We start from the raw sequence: 20,858 nt of genomic DNA on the forward strand, positions 1-20,858 counted from the left end.
ATATACACATATATGTGTGTGTGTGTGTGTGTATGTGTGGTTGCACAAGATAACTTCTTAAAACAACACATTCACAGTGAACACACCAGTTTATTTAAACCTCAGATGATAAAGGTTACAGGGCAACCAAATAAATCCATGTTTATACAGTAATGATCTCACAGCAAATATTAGAAAAAACAATTTCATTTGATTCGATTTGTACAGGTCAGGCACCAAAAGTAGCTCATTCTGATTTCGTCTTCAGACTAAATAAGTGCTGGAAAATATGAAAGAGACAAAAATAATAATTTACAGGCAAATATCTGACTGCTTCCTTCCGAATACAAATACTTACATTTATTGCACAAAAACAACATTTTGTGTGTTTATTTCTGACACACACTCACAGCTGATTTGCATTTAGTAAGAAAAAACATTAAGAGCTGGTTCTGACCTGGTAAGTCATCGTCAACATCACACATTTTATTATTACCCATAATTCCCTGTGCATGTTCAAAAATTATTCTTGTGAAAAACAATTTTTTTGTCTTATCCATTTTAAAATATTAATTAAAATAGTTTACTGTTGCCAGATTTGCTTTCAATTCTTAGAAACCAGTTCAATATAAAAACAATCTCAAGTATGGCTTTTTTTAAACTTATTTTTTTAATTGTATTTTTTCAACAGGTAAGCTGTTCAGACAGGCAATAAGTAAAATACTAATACTATTCACATTTATAGACCAACACAGCCATAAATAAGTATGTGAAAACAGCTGGAAAAGAAAAGAAAAAGAAATTACAACTGGTTTTGAGGTTCTAAATAATCCTTCACTTTTTTAACAGCATGCCGTTTAATCTTTCACCACTAGGTGGTGCTGTTTACATACAAAAGTAGCGGAGAAGCGCAGTTTTCACTGATTATCCACAGGTGACTACTTATGGATAAGGCACGTGGATCAGAAGACTGAGCTCAAAATACAAGTACAAATTCTCTGTCTTTCTTTCTTTCTTTCTTTCTTTCTTTCTTTCTTTCTTTCTTTCTTTCTTTCTTTCTTTCTTTCTTTCTTTCTTTCTGTTTTTTTTGGAAACATTTTTAAGGAGCTCAGTCTCACGCTGACTTCTACTGAAAAAAATGTGTGTGAAAGTCATACTTTTTTTCACACCCTGATATGTCTTTGCAAATAACAAAAATTAGGTTAAATTTAGGCTAATTAGGACGTCAGTAAGTTTAGCATAAATTAGCTTCACTCACTCTTTCAAAAAGGTGAAGCAAATTTTAACATTCTAATATCTTCCTTGACAATTAAACTAAAAACAATGATCAAAACAAACTTTGCCTGTGTACTGCTTAGATTTTTGTTCCCAGTCTTTATAATGTGGCTAAAAAATTTCAATTGTAGTTTTATATTTCTTGAAATCAAGCTCTCAGATTGACTCCTCACAGTCATTACAACCCAACCAGTTCTGAGTGCTTCATGTTTTCTTGGAGTTCTGTTTTTCTTTCTGCTTGCGGAGGTGAGCTTCGATCTCGTGCCTGAAGAAGAGCATTCCCAGCTGGCCGTGCGAGGCCTCGTTCATGGCCTTGGACTGCATGCACATGCGGTACTGGTCTGGGGGCAGCTCGTCGGCACAGTGCTTCTCGTGCCACAGGTGGAACAAGCCTCGAGACGGGGCCCGGACCACCAGCAGGTTGCTGTGGAGGTACTTTCTGTAGAGGTGGACATCTTCTCCGCCCCAGCCTTTGATGTCAATGTCAAAACCTCCTGAGAGATCAGAGTGGGTGTATCAGATCAAGGTTTTAGGAATGGGTATCATCAGAAATGGGTATCAAAATATTTGCAACACAGCAGACCCTGGAACTTTGCTTTTAAAGTGCACAGCGACATTTGAAATGACAAAGGCACATAGCAACTATGTTACCTTCAGTTGGCATGAAAAAGCTGTATATATCAAAAAATAAATCGGACTTTGTATCTAAGCCTGTCTAAAGCCATGACGTTTTTCTCTGTTTCTTTTAAGAACCTCCTACTGTTTCAGACACTCCCACTAGCACGTCTTCACAAAAATGCTTTGGGGGAGAGGTGCTCTGTGGGGCGGGCGCTCAGTTGCAGACTGAGCTCCAGGGAGGAGCTTTGTACAAATAGACGGTGCTTTGTACCAGTAAGTGTTCAGGCAGCTCCACATGGCTATAGGCGATGCAAGGATTTCTCAAACATGCATGAATAAGAATAACATGATATAAAGCTTAAAAAAATACCCCCAACACCACTCTTAAAAAAACCCCGAGGATAATAACTAAGGAGTCTGGGTTTGTCTGCTCCACATTTGCTCTCTTGCATTTGTGCAAATGTACTTGCCAGTAGACAATTCCAATAGAACACAAGCCCCTCAAAAATTCAGGGGTCTGCTGTTCATGTTTCGACTTATGTTTCTCTAAGAGTGCAGATTTTAGACTTTGTGTTGTTTGGACTAAAGCAGTATGTGATCAAGCATGCATTTCAAATGCTGCTTTGTCTTCACTGCAGTTATTTTGTTCATTTCAGTTTTATTAAAACTCAAGCTCCAAGGCTAAACAAAGAGTAGAACTGAAATATAAACACAAAATTATTCCTGGATTGATTTTTGAGTGTGTGTGGGTTCATTATGAAGAAAAAAAAACGTGATAGTCATTAGGAAACATAGGAGTTTGTCACAAAAAAACTTTCATAAGGAATATTCTCTTTCTCTTTCTAAGTGTAATTAACATGCAAATCCACTTCGTGCCAGCAGGGGGCAGACTGTGTCAGACTAAACTTTGTGAGAACACCTCCGGGGTTTCATTTGATTATTTGACAACTTAGTTAAGATTTTGATTTTTCTCATAGTCTAAATCTGTAGTCTGAAACTCCCTCAATACAATAGGAAGTTTTGAACTTTTGATCCTACATTAAAATGAAGTAAAGATTCTCCATTCTGGTCAACTCTGCTGTTTCCTATCAGTTTTATTCATTTTTTTTCTTTAAAAAATAAGTACAATTTTGAACTTAAAGCTTCAAAGCGAGAACTCCTACACCTATTGGCAACATCAGCGCATGTGTGTTTATTTGCTTTTTTTTTGTAGTTTGTGTGTGTGCACGTGCGTTTGTGCCACCACAATAAGACGCTGCCGCATCGATTTCATTTTGGATGGAAACAGATTTGATGGAGATCTGTCTGAGGCACTGATATAAGTCAGCAGGAGTGTCGATGCAGCGGAGGTGGGCAGATGCTAATAGATGCTGCAGTTGCTGCTTGGAGATTGTTTTATGCAGAGAAAAGTAATAAAATCTCCTCCCTGTTAGAAACGGAAGGCAATCCTTCTTCTTCATGTCTATTAGAACCATTAACATAGCAGTTATGCATATGTTTCTGGTGTAATTGAAGCGGCCTGATTTTTACTGTTATATAATAACTCAACACAGATAATTAACTCTCAGGAGGAAGTGTTTATGAATTCCTGAAGACGCTGCGACTGGTACCTCTGCGCTGAACGTCCCCTTATGTGAATGTTGTTGTTTTGTTACATTTACCGATGTTGATGAAGTCGGACCTGTACTGGCAAGTCATGCCGAAGCCAAAATCCCTCCAGAAGCCCGTGTCTTTCTTGATTACCTGCAGGGAGGAGTTAGAGATTTACAAACTTCAACACACACAGCAGGATCTGTAGACCGAGCAGCTGGAGCGACTAAATATTTCACAGTATTTCCCCCCCCCAACACACACGTGGCTTGAGGGAAGGAAAAATCAAAGAGATGGATTTGATTGTTACCAGTTGCTGCTCCACAGGCGGGATGTGCTCAGGACTTCCATAGATCAGAGTGGGGTTGTACTGGCTGAATAAGACGGGGTAGAAGACCTTCTTACCTGCAGAGACACAGCAGATATCAACCAACTTACTTCTGCAACACGTCAAAATGATTGTTGTGTGTTCACTGCTTCCCTGCTTTGATTTTGTCATAACTGTTTGTAATCTAGTTTTGCATTCTTTCTTTTTTAAGCTGTTTATTTATATATATTCAGCTGATTGTGTGCTGTGACTTTCACTTTTTGCAATGTTTTTACATTACCTGCTACCTTTGCAATCAAAAGAGCCCTTTCTGCTCCTTGGCTCACTAATAAAACATATCCAGAGCTGTGAAGCATGTCGAAACTGTGATTATCAACTGCTGGTTCAAGTTGGTTAAAACTAGCTTCTTTTTTTTTGGCCTGTGAGGTATACATCATAAAACTAATAAAATAACGTAACTCTTAACATTTACGATTATTTTTACACTTTAGGATAAAAGAAAAGACCGTATTCATGTAAACAAGGAAAATATGGTTAAATTATTTTTTATTGTAATAATTTGAAAATTGCTTTAGCATTCTTGCTCGATTTATGTCTTCATGAGCTACTTTTAGCTACACTCTAGCATTTTGCTACTTCTCAATCCAACAGGGCCGTAAAGTGTTAAAATACACTGAGCTCCCATGGTTCTGAGGTCTTTTTTGGGTTCATGTTCATAAGTGACTTTATTTGATTGTATTTGCTTTGTTTGTTTAAGCAGATAAAAGCAGAAATATCAGTTTTATTGTCATCAACAAAAGTGACCTTTACTTTTTGTTCTTTTTATGCAAAAATGGCAAAAAAAACACTTACAGTATTTCTTCTTTATTATTTCATTTTGTCCTGACAAAATTATTATTCACTTCAAAAGATCAGAAGCATTCTAGCTTTTTAAAACATTCAACTGGAAGAAGCCCGGGGGATGCTGCCTGCAGTCAGATACTGCTCTTTTGGATTTTAACCAGTGTTTTGCTTCTATGAGCTTTTAGCTTTGCTTCTTTTAGCTTGTCCGCTTCTTCAGTAAATTTCAGCAAAGCCACTCAGTGTTCAGGCATAACTTTTCCTTTTTTTTCAAATTCAATTTCCCAACAAGCCTTTAGACACTTTCACCATATGGTTTGAAATCATTTGAAAGGGTTACAGCTATTTTATTTACCGTAGACAAGTGAAAACAAACATTTTCAGACATTTACAGCTCAGTGTTGTTTTCTCAAAATACGAATCCACGACCGGACAGCGTCATCGTCAAGTCCCTGAATCATATCAACGCTCTGATCTCAGTGTGGTGGGCTTCTATTCTGAGCTCTTCCTGGATTTCTGAACTCAGTTCTTGTCCAAAAGAAACATGAGGAAATTATCTGCTGCCACCAAGCCACGCCACGGGAAGGTTAATTACATTTGTCAGGGTGAGCTCAGAACTTTATGTGTAACATTTGGCTATAGAGACTCACTAGAATTTTTTTGTTGTTTAGTTTTATGTTTTTGTTGCCTTTTTAGGACCTTTTTCTGGAAAGAACGCCTACCATATCTGGACCAGTATTCCTTTTTGGGAACAAAGCCTGGTCCTAATATGATATAACACCATTTTTTGGTTAGGGGTTAGGTTTAGGACCAAGGTGTTTGTTGAGGGTGGGGCTAGAGTTAGGTAAGTACAGGTAATGGTTAGAGTTAGGGTTAGAAATGAATGGAAGTCAATGCAGGATCCTGTTACGGATAGAAATACAAACTTGTGTGTTTGTTCTAACATATTGCGAGACCCATTTGTCCAAAACATAATACCTTGTGGAGAAAAATGAATGGAAGTTAATGCAAAGTCCCTGTGAAGATAGCAAGACGTGATATTGGTGTGTGTGTGTTTGGCATCTCACCAGGCTGTGTGTTCAGCCTGCAGGCGTTCAGGAAGTCAGCAGTGAAGTAGATGTCCACGTCGCAGAAGAAAAGCAGCACGTTGCCTCCCTCCCAGGCTCGGGCCCCCACGTCCAGACCCCGTCCCCGAGAGAACTCCTCGTCCAGCTGCAGCAGAGTGTAGTTCTTAAAACTCGCCTCTCTTTTAATGGACCGTGAGAAGAAGAAGAAAAAAATCTTGACTTAAAAGTTGAACTTTGCTTCTTTGAATGACAAGAAAGTATGAAACTGTTTATAATGATTTCTGCAGGCATCATGGGTCGCTTAAAGTGCCTGTGACATTAAATTTTTGTAATAAACATGAATGCATTTTTGGAAGGAAAACACTGATAACATACTGCAAAACAAATTTCATGTCGCTGAGATGAACAGTTGTTGAGATATTTGCATGTGAAGAAACAGGAAGTGATGTCAAAGGGGAATGTCAGCATGTAAACAGAGCGTTGTTATAAAAGCTCACAACACAGACTGTAGAGAAGAATCTGATGTTTCTTTAGAGTATTTTAGTCGCTATCAAAGAGAGACGAAAAAGAGTTGAAGTTTAAATAATTTTGTTTTAATAAACAGAGACCAGCAAGTTTATTTTATTAAAGAGTTCCCCTTTGATGTCACTTCCTGTTTCACTTTGGCTGAGCTAAATTTAAAAGAAAATAGGCCAGTTATGTGGAAAATGGGTAAAATCATGTGTACCATGCCAATTTTATTAAGTATAAAGATGTTTTCTTTAACTTTTTGTATTTGAAGGATAGGCATGTCACAGGCACTTTATAGAATGCTAACTTCATTACAACAATATGAGACAGATTATTTTCCTCAGTCCTAATGTGCTTGACTTTTGGATTGTTTTTTGCAGAAATGGTATCTTTGATGTTTATTTACTCCGAGTTAAGACTTTGATGTTCTGCTGTGCTTGAATCTTGCTACTTAACTTCACTCGTTGATGTCAAAACAGTTTATTTCTGCAAACAAAGAACATTTGCAGGAAACACTTAAGTTAGAAAAAATGTCAACCGAAAAGATAAACCCATCTTTTATAGGTATCTTAACATTTTTATCTTCTGCAGGAGTTTTCATCTTCTTTTATTGGCTGCAGGATTTATCAGCAGATCAGCTTTTCCCAAGAAGAAAACAAAACAAAAGCAGAAAATATGTATCATAAAGTTATTAACATTAACATTCCTGGCCCACACTGTCTGCCTGTTGGCAAAATATCTCATTAACTATTACATGGATTTTAATAAAACTTTTGAAAAATAATCACCGGATGTCCAACTACAACTGATTAAATTTTGAAGTCTCTTCATTTCAAGATGGCTGCCACAGTCGACTGATCACTGAAAACACAGAAAGTGCTATAAGTCGGTCACTTTTACAGATGTCATGCTAAAGTTTGGTGTGGTATTAGCTGAAAGCTTTACAAAACGTACACCAAGTGCCATTCGATGTGCAAGATCTTCACTTAAAACTTGGGCATTAACTCTTGGTGTCAACCTTGTTTGTCTGTTAGCAGAATATTTCATGACACACCAGGTGAATTTTAATGGAATTTGCAGAAATAAGTCATCAGATGAACATTTACAACTGTTTAACTTTTGGAGGCAATTTAAATCAAGATGGCTGCCACAGCCAATGGTCATTAGCTTGAAGAAAAATGGCTCTAACTCAGTCAATTTTACAGATACTGAGCTAGAATGTGACAAGGAAGTATGCATAACATTTTTTTCCCCATTTGACAAAAACAGCCACTACTTCTACCATTTCTCAACATAAGATGATCTTAGTCTCAGATTTGGGCATGAAAGGTGTTGGCGGGTGACATGCAACCCTCAAAGCTTCGCTAGGTCTTTGATCTAGCTCTGATTTGAGCGCAGAGTGAAGACAAGTTGAAAAAAAAAAGTAGTACGAGCAGGAAACAAGCCTTCCTCTGTTGCAGACTTCATAAATGGCTGCGGCTTGAGTAAATAGAAACAGCTGGATCCAGATGCACGCAGCTGTGGCGTTTTCATTAACCAAAACAAATCACGCTGTTAGTCACTAATCCTTCACTCATCCTCACGCCTACACACACACACACACACACACACACGCACGCACGCACGCACGCACACACACACACACACACACACARATATATCGTCTTCAGATGGGGGAAGCTGAGGACAGGCAGGCCCACATGTCTTAGTTAGAAGCAGAACAAACAGGATAAAACATCCTGTTTCATTTATGCGATGCTGAGTAAAACGACACATGGGAAGCAGCAGCTCGAGGGGCAGAGATTTGTGGGAGGAAACAAGCATGACCAGAGGAAACAGTCCACCTGAGGCAGCCTGAATCATCCCACCCACAATGCCGTTTCTGCGCTACACGCCTGCTTTTTGTCTCCAGTGTGTTTCAGCAGATTTGCTCACTTGTGCGACAAAGCGTAAAGCCTTTTGTCTCGCTCCGACCCGCTCAGCCTGCCCCACAAATAAGACACGAGGAAACCTTTATGATGCTAAAACATCCCTAAATCCCCGAGACTAGAGCGTTCAAGTCGGTCCGAGTCCAAACAGTCAATCTGTGTTTCAGGGCCCAGCAGCGGAGGACTGTGCTGCTGGCACTGAAGTGTCCACAGATGGCAGAGACGGGACAATGCTTCTGCTTGTTTCCAACACGACACCGGCTGCATTCACATGCTTTTTTAGGTTCAGCTTTATTACGGCACAAAGTTCATTTTGTCTGAGAATCAACAAAAAAAAAAAAACATCAGCTGTTAAGTGAAGGAGGCTAAATGACTTGATCGTTTTCATGGTTTGTTCAGGAAAAAGCAGAAAGAAGCAGAATCAAGCGTGAGCAGCTGAAAGTCAGACCAACTCTGCGTCGTCACACAAGAGACCAGCAGGAAATCTGTAAAGTTACATTTAATTTATTATTAAATAAACATTTTTTTTCACTGCTGCAGAGATGTAAACAAACTAATGCGTCTAGATTTAATCCAAAAGTTATCTGTACAAATATGTTATTCTTTATACCATTTGCAGTTCAGACTAATCTCCATCAGCCAACATCAACATCAATAATGTTTTGTTTTAATTAGATAAGGTTATAATGATTTTTTAATCAAATACAACTAAAAATGAAGACAAGCTGCCTGTATTGACGTATTCTCAAAATCACCAATGTCACCCTGAAAGTTATTTTGTATTAAATTTTAATCCAGTTATGGATTTTAAAAAACTCTGTAAGAAAGTGTCCTGATGCATCAGTTATCCAGGTAAAAAATCAAAAAGAAAAAAATTGTATAGGTCTTCTGGACGGGTTCTTCTCTAATGAAACGTTTCGTCTCTTCTCCAAGAGACTTTTTCAGTCTGAGAGTTTCAGGCAAAATTCAGGCTTTTAAGCCCTGCCTCCATGTGACTGATACTCACATCACATGGCTATCGCTGACACCTAATTAACACCTATTGTTAACAGGGGTGGAGTGATACTGGCATTGGCCGCGCTGTAGGAGGGGGACAACTGAAAACGGAGGCTTCCCCCTCTGTTTAATGACGGACGGTCTTCACAAAAATGGCTTCTTTTACTCCTCTCTCAAACCAACGTTCCTCTCTATCAAGAATGAGAACATCCTCATCTCTGAAAGAGTGACCACTGGCCTGTAAATGAGTGAAAACTGCAGAGTTCTGGCCATTAGACGTAGCTCGTCTGTGTTGGGACATTCTTTTGAACAGTGGCTGCTTTGTTTCCCCGATGTATAACTGGTCGCAGTCCTCCTGGCACTTAACAGCATATACAACATTGCTCTGTTTGTACCGGGGCACCAGATCTTTGGGGTGAACCAGCCTTTGCCGTAATGTGTTTTGGGGTTTGAAAGCCACTGGGGCATCATGTTTAGAAAATAAACGTCTCAGTTTCTCCAAAACACCCGCAACATACGGAATAACCACTGGTTTGGGTCTGGGTTTGGGGTCTTCATTTTCACCTGAAGGTTGCATGGAYTCCTGTCTGTGTTTCCTGTCTGCTTTCAGGAAAGCCCAGTCAGGATAACCACACTGCTCCAGGGCCTGTCYTGTGTGTGATTTCTCTTTCTCCCTGGCTCCTGGGTTTGTAGGGACACTGTCTGCTTTGTGGTACAGAGTCCTGATCACTCCTAACTTGTGTTCCAGTGGGTGGTGAGTGATGTGATGTGAGTATCAGTCACATGGAGACAGTGCTTAAAAGCCTGAATTTTGCCTGAAACTCTCAGACTGAAGAAGTCTCTTGGAGGAGAGACGAAATGTTTCATTAGAGAAGAACCTGTCCAGAAGACCTATATAATTTTTTTCTTTCTGTAAGAAAGTGTTTGTGCTGATTTAGCATTCATCCTATTGATTTCCTGTGATTAATTTTTCTTTTACATTTCCTGCAGTCTAATTACTTCTGCATATTTTGCGCTCTTTTAATCATTCATACTTTAAAATATGCTGCTCGTTTAGGAGACGGGGGCTGCTATGTTTGTTTTTTTGTAACTTTTATACCTTTCAAATTATTTTATTGTATTTACTTTATTGGCAACACAACAGCAAAGTGGTTCAGTGGATCAGCAGCACTGTTGTCTCACAGCAAGGAGGTCCTGGGTTCGATTACCAGTTCGAACCTGGGGTCTTTCTGTGCAGGGTTTGCATGTTCTCTTCATGCTTGCGTGGGTTTTCTCCATTTTCCTCCCACAGACCAAAAACATGCACAATAAGTTGCCTTCAGGCACAGATCTCTTGTAAAAGATCAATGGGATTTGCCCGGTTAAATAACGATAAAATGAAATTTACAAATATTTTCTTTACAGAAATGTACTGGGATCTTTTCACTTTCTTCAAAAACATTGTTCTTTTTGAAATCGACTTTAACATATTTGCTGTATTTGTTCTTTTTGTACTGTGTTTAAGTTTTAGCTACTGTTCTGCTGCATTTAGCTTTGAGACTGTGTTTCGGTCTTTTTAGCTTTCAGCTAGTGTTCTTTTAAATGTAACGCCACAGCTTCAGTTACTTTAGCACATTCTAGTCTTTTAGCTGTCAGTGTTCATGCTGCATCTGAACAGAAAACAGAATTATCTGGTTGATTATTACTTCTGCTCTGTTCAGCAGCAGCAGCTGGAGTTACAGGATCTCCTCTGTACAATTTTACAAAACACCAAAGATCCTGGGCTGTATGGGTAAATCAGTAGTCAACACATGCAATGCAGAAACAAGTGCAACGCTATAAAAAATGCAGAGTTGTTTCCAGCTAAAGCCTGAGGCAAGACAGCTACAATTTAATAACTCTGAGTAAACCGGATCTGTAATAGAAGCAGAATATGTCAGATTTATAGCTACACTTGGTTTGTTCTTAGATAATTTTGAACTTCTGCCTAATGTTTTATGTCTTTCTCTGAGCTTTTAAAGATTTCATTGAACTTATTCATCTGACAGTTTGAAAAGCCACAATTTATGAAAGGCAAATTGCCAAATGAAAAAAAAAGAAACAGTTTGAAGAAGTGATTATTTTTTTCAATCCTTTTATCTTTTTCCAGCATCCTGTATAATCCTTGTTCATCGACTTGTTCCATCCTTGAAAATTAGTGTCTTTTTCCACGTCAGTTTGCCTTTCCAGTCTTATCAGCGCACCTCTCCACTAACTTCCTTTCCCACAGTTTTTTCCTGAACCTTCATCTCGTCTCTGCGTCCACAACACATTATTTACATGTATTGACTAAACGGAGCGCTTTACACTTCTCTCTCCTTTAATCACCCCCCACCTTGGTGCCCCCCCCCTCCTCCTCTTTATTTCACACTGTTGTGAATTTCTATTCTGAAAGATGTGAGCGTCAGATATTTACAGCCTCTCCCCCCAAGAGAGTCTAGGGTTGGAGCTTTGAAGTCTGATTTTCTAAGCATTATTTTTGAAATGGGACCATCTGAACAGGTTTATTTTAAAACACGTCTTATAAAGTGGGAAGTTTGAGAATACTGAAGTCATCATTTTTTGAAGCATTAACTTCTTGTGTTTTTTCTGATAGTTTTGTCAAAATAATAATAAAAATAAATGAATAAATGAATAAATAGACTGGTCGCAAAATGTCATTATGATTTTGTGTGTGTACGTCTGTTAGCAAAATATCTCATGAACCACTAAACTGATTTCAATAAAACTCGCAGACAGTAATCACTGGATGAATTTCTACAATTGATTAACTTTCTGAGTCAGCAAAATTCAAGATGGCTGCCACAACCAACTGACCGATAGAAAAAAAAACAATGGGTTAACTCAGTCAGTTTTCAAGATATTGACCTAAAATTTGCTGTGGTACTAGCTGAGACTAACCCCAACTCAGATGCCAATGGCCGACAAAATATATAGGATCTTTACTGAAGATTTTGCCAAAACCTATTTGTGTTCAACTCTTTTTGTCTGTTAGCAAAAATTCTCAAAAATCACTGGATGGATTTTAATGAAACTTTCAGGAAATAATCACTCCATGCACAACTACAACTTGTTAGTTTTTGGAGTTAACCCTGATAAAAAATAGCTGTTCTAGCCAACTGACATTACAAAACATAAAATTAGCTGTAACTCAAACAGTTTAAAAAATATTGAGCTAAAATTCTGTGTGGTAGTAGTTAAGCATCGTCTCCAACACATACTTTGAGGGCAACCCACTGTGCAACCTTTTAGCCTTAAATATAACCATTTTCTGTTGAAGTATTTGTTAGCGAAATATCTCATAAACCGGTGAGCAAATTTAAATGGAACCTTCAGAAATGAATCACCTGATGGCCATCTACAAGTGACACAATTTTGGAGTCAACCCAATTCAGCCAATAAACCATCTTACACAAAAAACGTTGCTGTATGAGAGTGCACACAGTTATTTTTAAGGCTTGACAAAAATCACTTAAAATTTCTCAACACAAGATGATCTTAATCTAAAAATTGAAAGCTTCTAGTTTGCTCCTTCATTGTTTTTATCTCTGACATTTACAGCCTCGAAATTTGTGATCTTTACTTCACTTTCAGGATCAGTTTTTTTTTTAAGTGTGCAACAGAAAGACAAAGAGACGCTGCGTGATACTGGAGGTGGTCCGACTGATTCAAGGCCGCGCATGAACCTTCAAGGCAGGGAAATCGACAAGTGGGGTCTGATTCCTGATCAGCCCACAGCCATCGTCTCCTGGGGCGGTGTGGACGTCCAGGTCCACGGCCGAGGGGAAGGGTGAGTCAGGGACAATCACAGGCCCTGTGTAATTTATCGGGGTTGGCTCCTCTGCCTGCATGGCACGCTGCTCCATTATTCATCGAGTGGATGGCTGGCTGTGGCAGGATGCCGAGCCAGGAGTGGGTGTGTGTGTTTTAGTTTTGTGTGTCATGACAGGGAGACTGATTACAGAATGCAAAAAAAGAGGAGGCGGTTCTAGTGCAGAAGCTGTACAAAGGTTTTATCACCCGCCATCATAGATGAGTAATAATACTTTTATGTGTTTGTTAGCAAAATATCTCACGAATCACAGGATGGATTTTAAAGAAATTCTCAGAAAGTTCTTCATACACGGATTAACTATTGGCGTTAGCACGTGTCAAGATTCCTCCAAGGAACTGTAGGTTTTTACTGTTTTACTGCATCTTTTTTTACAGTCGGCTCCAGTGTAATCCAGTGGACGGCTGCAGTTCAAACCCACCTGGATGTGTTTTCCAGAGTGCTGCGGACTTCGCTCATCTGCTCCTTCCCAAAATACACCACTGTCAGATGCACCCGGCCGTCCTGACGCACGCACACCTCCCTGTGCACAAAGAGGCACACAAAAAATGGGACATTGGGGATGAAAGCTGGACACAAACTGAACAAACCAGGGATCAGGAGAAAGGAAGAGAACCAGGACGACTCTCTTTTGTGTGAACGTGTGGAGGTTTTATGATGGAAGTGAGCGGGGCCATGAATCGGCTTCAAAATGAGATTAAAGGCAAGTCAAATTGTCTGATCGAGTTGGCAGGCACCACTATCAACACAATGTGTCTGCAGTTCTGGACGTTGTTTTCAAGTGCTTGCTGAGTTCAGCTTTTTAGTTTCTGCAAATTGATGGGGATGAAGATAAAAAAACATAAATAAAAGCATGAGACAGAGTTATCCTGTGATAAACTTACTGACAAAGGAGTCACACCACTGAAATAGAAACACATTAAGATTGCAAACCAGTGACGTTTTTGCTGAGAATTTATGCCGCCGTCTTGGTAGGTGCTACGTGGCATCCTAAGTATGTGGATATCTGAATGAATAACTGAGCAATAAAATTCAGTCAGTCAAGTAGCCTTCGGGTAGGCATATGCCAGCAAAATGAAAACATATATAAGATTAATTAAACAGCTTCTGAAACAACAATAAGTCGACTTGTTGGACCTACTGTATTTTATCAGTGAATTAGTACATAGGCTAAACAAAAGCTCAGTAATCCCTGTCTAAATACTGAAATGCATGGTACAGAAGGCATAAATATGTTCAGAATTATAAGGAAAACAAAATTTAAGGTAATTTGTGTAAATAACTACAGACACTGTTAGCAGAGCTGTAGTTGGACAAAATAGAATTACTCAATAAGCAAATATGTACTGGTTTTGTTTGAAGGATTACAGTACTTAGTAATTTTATAGAAGTGACATAATGTAAAGGTTCAGTTCATTTATTTTTTAAGGCCCAGGCTTGATTCTTATGTGCACAGCAGCGTGCTGGATTTGCTGCCAATGCCTGACTGAGCTTTGTGGGATGCTCATTACAGTGGTCTTGTCCCTTGTTTTCACAATATGCACACAAATGTTTATTTAAGTAAAATAAAGCTATTTCTGTTCCATTTTGGATTGATGACACATCACACAAGGCCTCAAGAAGGTGTTACCAACAGTACAGAGTGATAGGAGTAGCACCTAACAAGATGGCAGCCACATAACTCACCTCAGTGGTGATTCCAAAGTATCTCTATTTCAGCAGCAGACACCCGTCTTCAGAAAAAGTTGGGATCTTGTTAAATCGAACAAATGTAATTGTTTTTTTTTCTATTTTGGATACAGGTATTTATATTATTAGAAAGGCTGTTTTTTCCTCCTCAGGATAAGAAAACACTTCTTCTGTTCTAATCATTTTGTTGTGATATAAGACAGACTTATGCTAAAAGTTTGAGTGCAGAACTTGCAAATTTTCTTGCAATTTAGCAGAAAAAAGGTATTTTTTTTCCCCAGTGAATGAATAAATATATTCTGATGAAAAAAAAAACTGGTTGTGTTTATCAGCCAGACACAGTCTGTGACACATGCTGCCTCTTTCTTTTGCACCTTTAATACAGATGAGAAGAAAACTGTTTACTCAGCAACTCAACAAGTCTTTCAACATTTTTGCCAAGCCGTGTATCAACCACCCAGGGAAGGGGGTCATTTTAATGGGCTCCAACAATTCCACTAAGCATGTAAAAAGAGCTGTGATAAGCAGCAGTGGTTAAACTATAAATCACACACATTAAAGAGGAAAGCTCTAAAAGCTCCACTGATCGTAGCAGACTGCTGAAACAACCATGTGATGTTAGCCGATGAGTTCGGACTGCTGGCCCTGATGTGATTTTACACAAAAGTTATACATTTATTTTCATTTTGCTGCACTCACTTAGAGATTTAGACTTTTCTACTATTCTACAAAAGATATTTTTGGTTAATAAGTACATCATCTATGGATCCCTGGAATGTCCCAAATGTAATCTTAAAGAATGCTTTAAGCACTTTTCTAAACAGTATCAACAACTACTGATGATTCTGAGCAGAAAAGCTCCAAATCTCTGCTAATTTTCCTGCAAGGTAGCAAATTTATTTTTAATATAAGCTGGGAAATCTTCATGTTCAGATAAAGTTGGAAGTTTCCTCCTTCAAATACAAAAAATTAGGAAACGCGTATGATTCAAGACAACTTTCGAGGGTTCTTCCCAATTTGCAAGACAAATTAAGCAATTTCTCTGAAACCTGTCATGTCTTCAGCTTGATCCAGGTATTTGATTAGTTCAGGGGTCTGCAGCTTGTGGCTCGGGGGCCATATGTGGCTCCCTCTGCAGAGGATCTGTGACGCTTTGAATCAAAGCTAACATGAGATTTCTTTTTATTTTTTGTGGGGTGGGTCATACTCGATAGAATAGGTTAGCTTTAGCAGTTTCCCTCTCCATATTTTTGCAAATATGTGAGCAATACTATTAATACAAAATGTGAAATATGCTGATTAGATCCAGGGTGGGCAATCCTGGCCCTTGAGGGCCACTATTCTACATGTTTTGCATGCTTCTCTGCTCCAACACACCTAGTGATTGAATTACCAAGATGGTAATCATCCATTCATTCAAATCACATTGGAGCAGAGAAACAACTAAAACCTGCAGGATAGTGGCTCTTGAAGACCAAGATTGCCCACCCCTAATGGCCACTCAGACTTAAAGTGTGATGTTTCTTTCAAAACCACCAGGATTGCATTAAAAGACATGTAGTTTTTATTAAATTCAGTAAACTTCTGTAAATAAAATATTTTTATTCTTTACACGAATTTAGTCTTTACCTTTGTCCAAGTGTAAAAAACAAACAAAAAAAACCCCAACAAAAAACAAAACATATAAATTTACCTACTAGTCGAAAAGACCCCTCTTCAAAAAACTTGAAATGGCCCACGGACCACCAGTTAATAATCACAGCTGTAGCATGTTTTGTGGCACTGGACACACTTTGTTAGTGAACCAAAGAGCAGAAAAGGCTCTTTTAACTGTAAAGGCTGCAGACCCCTGGTTTAGTTTGACCTTAAATGACTTAATACCTGATTTGATGTGACGGATCACATTTGATGGAGAAACTCATCCCTTTGATCTTGTAAGAGAGGATAAAACTGATTTGCAGTCTGTTAGAACAGCTTTAATCTAGTTGATGTTCTGGTTATGCCTGCTAGCACCAAATAAATTAACTGATAAGACCAAAAATACAGTTTTCACTCCTGCAGCCTTCCTCACTCATTCCCCTACTTTGCACAATTATTAGCCATGGGCGTCTCATTTTTCTGATTGAGTTACGTGTGATAAAATAAAATAAAATAAAAAAAGAAACATTATGCATGATTTATGGCGTTTCTTATCGATGCCACACTGTTTGACTGACTTGAAGTTGTGCATGAACTGTTTGAATTTATCCGTTCGTCCAGACAGTGGGACGATGATGTTAATCGGGACGTCAGCCGTGTCCATCCCCTCGCTTTTCACCTTCATCAGGGGTCCGAAAGGCCGGAAGAGGACCAGGCGTCGGAACTCATAAGTGGACTCCCCTCTGAAGGTCAGCTCGTACAGCGTCCCCTTGTCCTTCTCTGTACGAGTGATACCTGATGGGCAAAACAAACACCTGAAGTCAGGACCAAATGTGTTTATGGATGAAGTAACAACGCAGGCATATGTCATGGTCTTAGTTTTAGTTCTGTAAGTTTATCTTGGTTTTTACAGTTCTTTGGTCTTGTTTTCTTACATTGTAAAAAGGGGAGATCTTTACCACAAAGCAGGTTCAACAGATCCAGTGATCCAGTTTAACAAATGCCTTTTGAAGCTTTTTTGACTGTCACAAAAAAGATGTAATTGGCATCAGGTGACGAATCACAAACATGGACCAGAAAGAAAGTAAATGCTGGTGAATATGCAAATTATTAATCTTCCCAGGATCCCTGTCTCATGGTTTTATTACATTAATATAACCTGTTACTCAAGCCTGAGAGACCGTTTCATTAACATATCCTCAGATAAAATCTTGACTGTTTGAAAATTCTTTTAGTTTTAAATGAAAAGAGAAAGTAAAGGTCTGGTATTCCCTGAATAAATGCAAATCACTCACCACCTTTAGTAATAGAATTTTAAAGTAAGATTATGCGAAGAAATGACATCATCACGCAATGTGATAGTGTTCAAAGTAAAATTTGTGACACTCCACACCAAATTTTAGCACAATATCATTAAACCTGACTGAATTATAATTAGCCCTGTGATGGACTTGCGACCTGTCCAGGGTGTACCCCGCCCCTCGCACTGTGACTGCCGGATATGGGCACCAGTGACCCACGCAACCCTGAAAAGGAAGAAGCGTGTACAGAAAATGGATGGATGGATGAATTATAATTAGTTTTTTTTACTATGCTGTGTGTTTACTCATGAGATATTTTGCTAACAGAGCAAACAAAAGAACAAATATGGAGTAAGTGTATTTGAAACTCAGGATCTCAAATGTTACATTAAAAAGTGTTTTGATATGTGAATTTAAATAATTTTTAATATTTGGGATATTTGTAAATTAAAATTAAAGATAACTAGAGAATTTACTTTACTTAAATCATTTCATAAGGTGAATGGACAGACGGATGGATGAACGTACAGCTGGACGGACGGACGGACGGGGGACGGGGGGTGCTAAAGTGATCTTGTCAAACTACTACACAAATGTATTGAGTAGGTCTCCTTTATCTCCTTTATGATGTACAAAAAAATTGGTTCAGATCAGGTCATGTATGTGTGATTTAGAGCTAACCCTGTGCAACCGGCAAGGCCATCAGCATTTGCCACTCTGCCACACCGACACCATCCCACCACCAGTCAGTGTTGAGAGAAACATGCAGCATGTGAAGTCTGCATGTTCAAAGCTGTAGGGGGAGTTAGCTCAGATACATGTGCAAGAAAAGAGACAAACTGTCAGCTTTGATCCAATATGGCCGACTTCCTGTGGGGTTTGGAACATGACTCCAACAGACTTTTTTATAGGTCCTGAGATGTTACATATGTATACCAAATTTCATGATTCCAGGTCCAAGCACGACTTGGGGCTGATTTTTTAAAATAATTGAAGGGGGTGTTGTGGAGGAATTAAGCTACGCCCCCTAAAATCAGACAGCATTCCTGTAGTGGGGTGGATTAGGATCAACCATAGTGAGATGGGTGCAGATTGGCTGAAATATGTGTAATTTAGAGCCAAACATGTGTTAACGGTGTGATGTCTGACTTCGCCGCACCGCCATGACCATGTTGTTCACCAAAACGTCTGTGCTTGAAAGCAAATGAGATCAATAAAATGGCAGAAAAAGCTAATTATTTAAAAAAATTTGAATTGCAGAAATACCAAAAGTCATTGCCGGAATGTCCTAAAGAAGCTGAATGTTTTGCTAAATAAATAGTTGAAATAGCACTGAAGAAAAATGAATCTGAAAAGTTTAATTAATGTTATTAATGTTCCAGGTAAGAAGTGAACCAGCTGTGATTATTTTATTTTCCAAAACAGTCTGAAGTTACTTCACTTAACCAGTAGTCCTGCATTTGTAGGCTTCACCCCATCCCTCCAGCTGTGAGTTGTTTATTTCCTTCCATAAAATGTAATGTCCCCATGCTGCTCTTTGCCAGACTCTCGTTTCTTTTTATTTGCATTCTGTATTCTCTCATGTAAAGGCTTGTTTTCGCATTTGCGACACACTCAGCAAGTTTTTATTTTATTAATTTTTTTTATTGGACTTCCTGCCTCACAGCAGTCTTTGCTTTATTTTAAACGAAATTTATGTCTCCTCAAGTAACAACGCCTCTGGAGCCTCCTCTGCTTCACTGCAGCCCATAACAACAAGAGACAACTGTTCTTTTCAAAATTAACCATAAAAGTATTTCAAAAAGAACATTTTTATATATACATATATCATGTATTTGTGCTTCGGTCATCAATTCTGTGTGAATAAAACGGATGCTTTCTTGCAGAAAAAGAAAACTCAGAGGAGACAGATGAGATGTTCTTCATGCACTCTGGTGGTTTTTGGGCCAGGAGCCAAGCAGCATGCAACACAGAAACTCTCAGACTATTTTAGTCATTTTGGACTAATGCTCTTGTTTCTGACTTGAACTGAGCCTGTTCCCCATGAGAAAAGCTGTTTCCCAAATTTTCTTCCATTACTAAGGTTTTTACTCACCAGCTGACCCTGTGAGGTTGCTGCGCAAAGAGGAGGCGGAATCAGAAAGGAAACCTGGTGCAGAGAAGTGAGAGCAGACAGAGGAGGGACAGATAGGAAGGAAGGAAGCAAGGGGAGGTGAAAATGGTGATGTGTGTGAACTGGGAGGCAGAAACAGTGGCAGACAGAAGGGCGGGGATGTTAAACGATGTCAGATAAAAAGAGGAGAGAAACAGAGGGCTGTCTGCGGGTAAAGACTGACAGCATAAGAGCAGCACAAATTAAAGCCATATTGTTTAAATGGAATGCTTCCTGTGATGGGAGGCCTCAGTTCCCAGAGGAACAGGAAGAGGTTTCATTTAGAAAACTTGTTGAGTGATTTAGACTAAATGCTTTCACTTCCTGCCTCATTCCTACTGTCTAACTGCACGTCTCCGACTGGCTACAGAGCTCATTTTGCGCAGAGTTTTAATCCACCAAATTGTTACTGCAGCTTCGAAACTTTCTGCACTTTATCTGCCTCGCCATCTCAGCTGCCTTTTACTGAATAAAAATTGCTGGCTCAAGATGTAATAAAAATTGATATCCATTAAAGAGAATTAAAAGGAGCAAGCAGCACTGTACTGCTTTGTATATGAGGAGATGTGGAGACTATTTAAGTGACTACATTTTCTCTCTCACACACACAAACACACATATTTGCACAGCTATCCCTTTGAGGACATTCCATTGACTTCCATTACATTTCTACAGCCTAACCCTGACCACAAACCCTAAGGCTAACCTCACAGGTACCTACCTGACCCTAAAACTAACCTAAACTCAATTCACACCTTGGTTTTAAACTGAACCCCCAACCCACAAAGGGCATTTAAACCAAATGGGGACTTGACTTTTGTCCCCAAATGCACCAGTTGTCCCCAAAGGTAGGATTTTTGTCTTAAAATTGCCCCCAAATGTCACCAGAAACAAACCCATTTTCGTTTTTGCATGGACTTTGCTTTGACTTACATTTATTTTTGTTTATACCTAACCCAGAGTGCAGTAGAGCGGCAAAATAAGTGAGGACCAGGAAAATGTCCTCACTTCCCAAAATGCCCTCACTTTGTTGATTAAAAATGTGTCGTAGTCCTCACTCTGTAGCAGAAACAAGTACACACACACACACACACACA

The 20,858-nt window shown here is 39.0% G+C and overlaps 1 protein-coding gene across 2 annotated transcripts in view; it reads right to left on the reverse strand.

The window, feature by feature from the left end:
- Positions 1-70: 70 nt before the first annotated feature.
- Positions 71-20,858, reverse strand: part of LOC106533027 (chondroitin sulfate N-acetylgalactosaminyltransferase 1) — a 42,646-nt gene continuing 21,858 nt past the window's right edge. For both annotated transcript variants that reach the window (XM_014029227.1, XM_014029229.1), the window contains exons 3-8: positions 16,887-17,103; positions 13,403-13,504; positions 5,698-5,876; positions 3,773-3,867; positions 3,534-3,615; positions 71-1,748 (exon numbers count right to left, since the gene is read on the reverse strand). In XM_014029227.1, coding sequence (XP_013884681.1) covers positions 1,459-1,748; positions 3,534-3,615; positions 3,773-3,867; positions 5,698-5,876; positions 13,403-13,504; positions 16,887-17,103 — 965 coding nt within the window. In that variant the 3' untranslated portion in view covers positions 71-1,458. The remainder of the gene's footprint in view (positions 1,749-3,533; positions 3,616-3,772; positions 3,868-5,697; positions 5,877-13,402; positions 13,505-16,886; positions 17,104-20,858) is intronic.

This window comes from Austrofundulus limnaeus, unplaced genomic scaffold, assembly GCF_001266775.1.
Source record: "Austrofundulus limnaeus strain Quisiro unplaced genomic scaffold, Austrofundulus_limnaeus-1.0 Scaffold871, whole genome shotgun sequence".
Classification (NCBI taxonomy): Eukaryota; Metazoa; Chordata; class Actinopteri; order Cyprinodontiformes; family Rivulidae; genus Austrofundulus; species Austrofundulus limnaeus.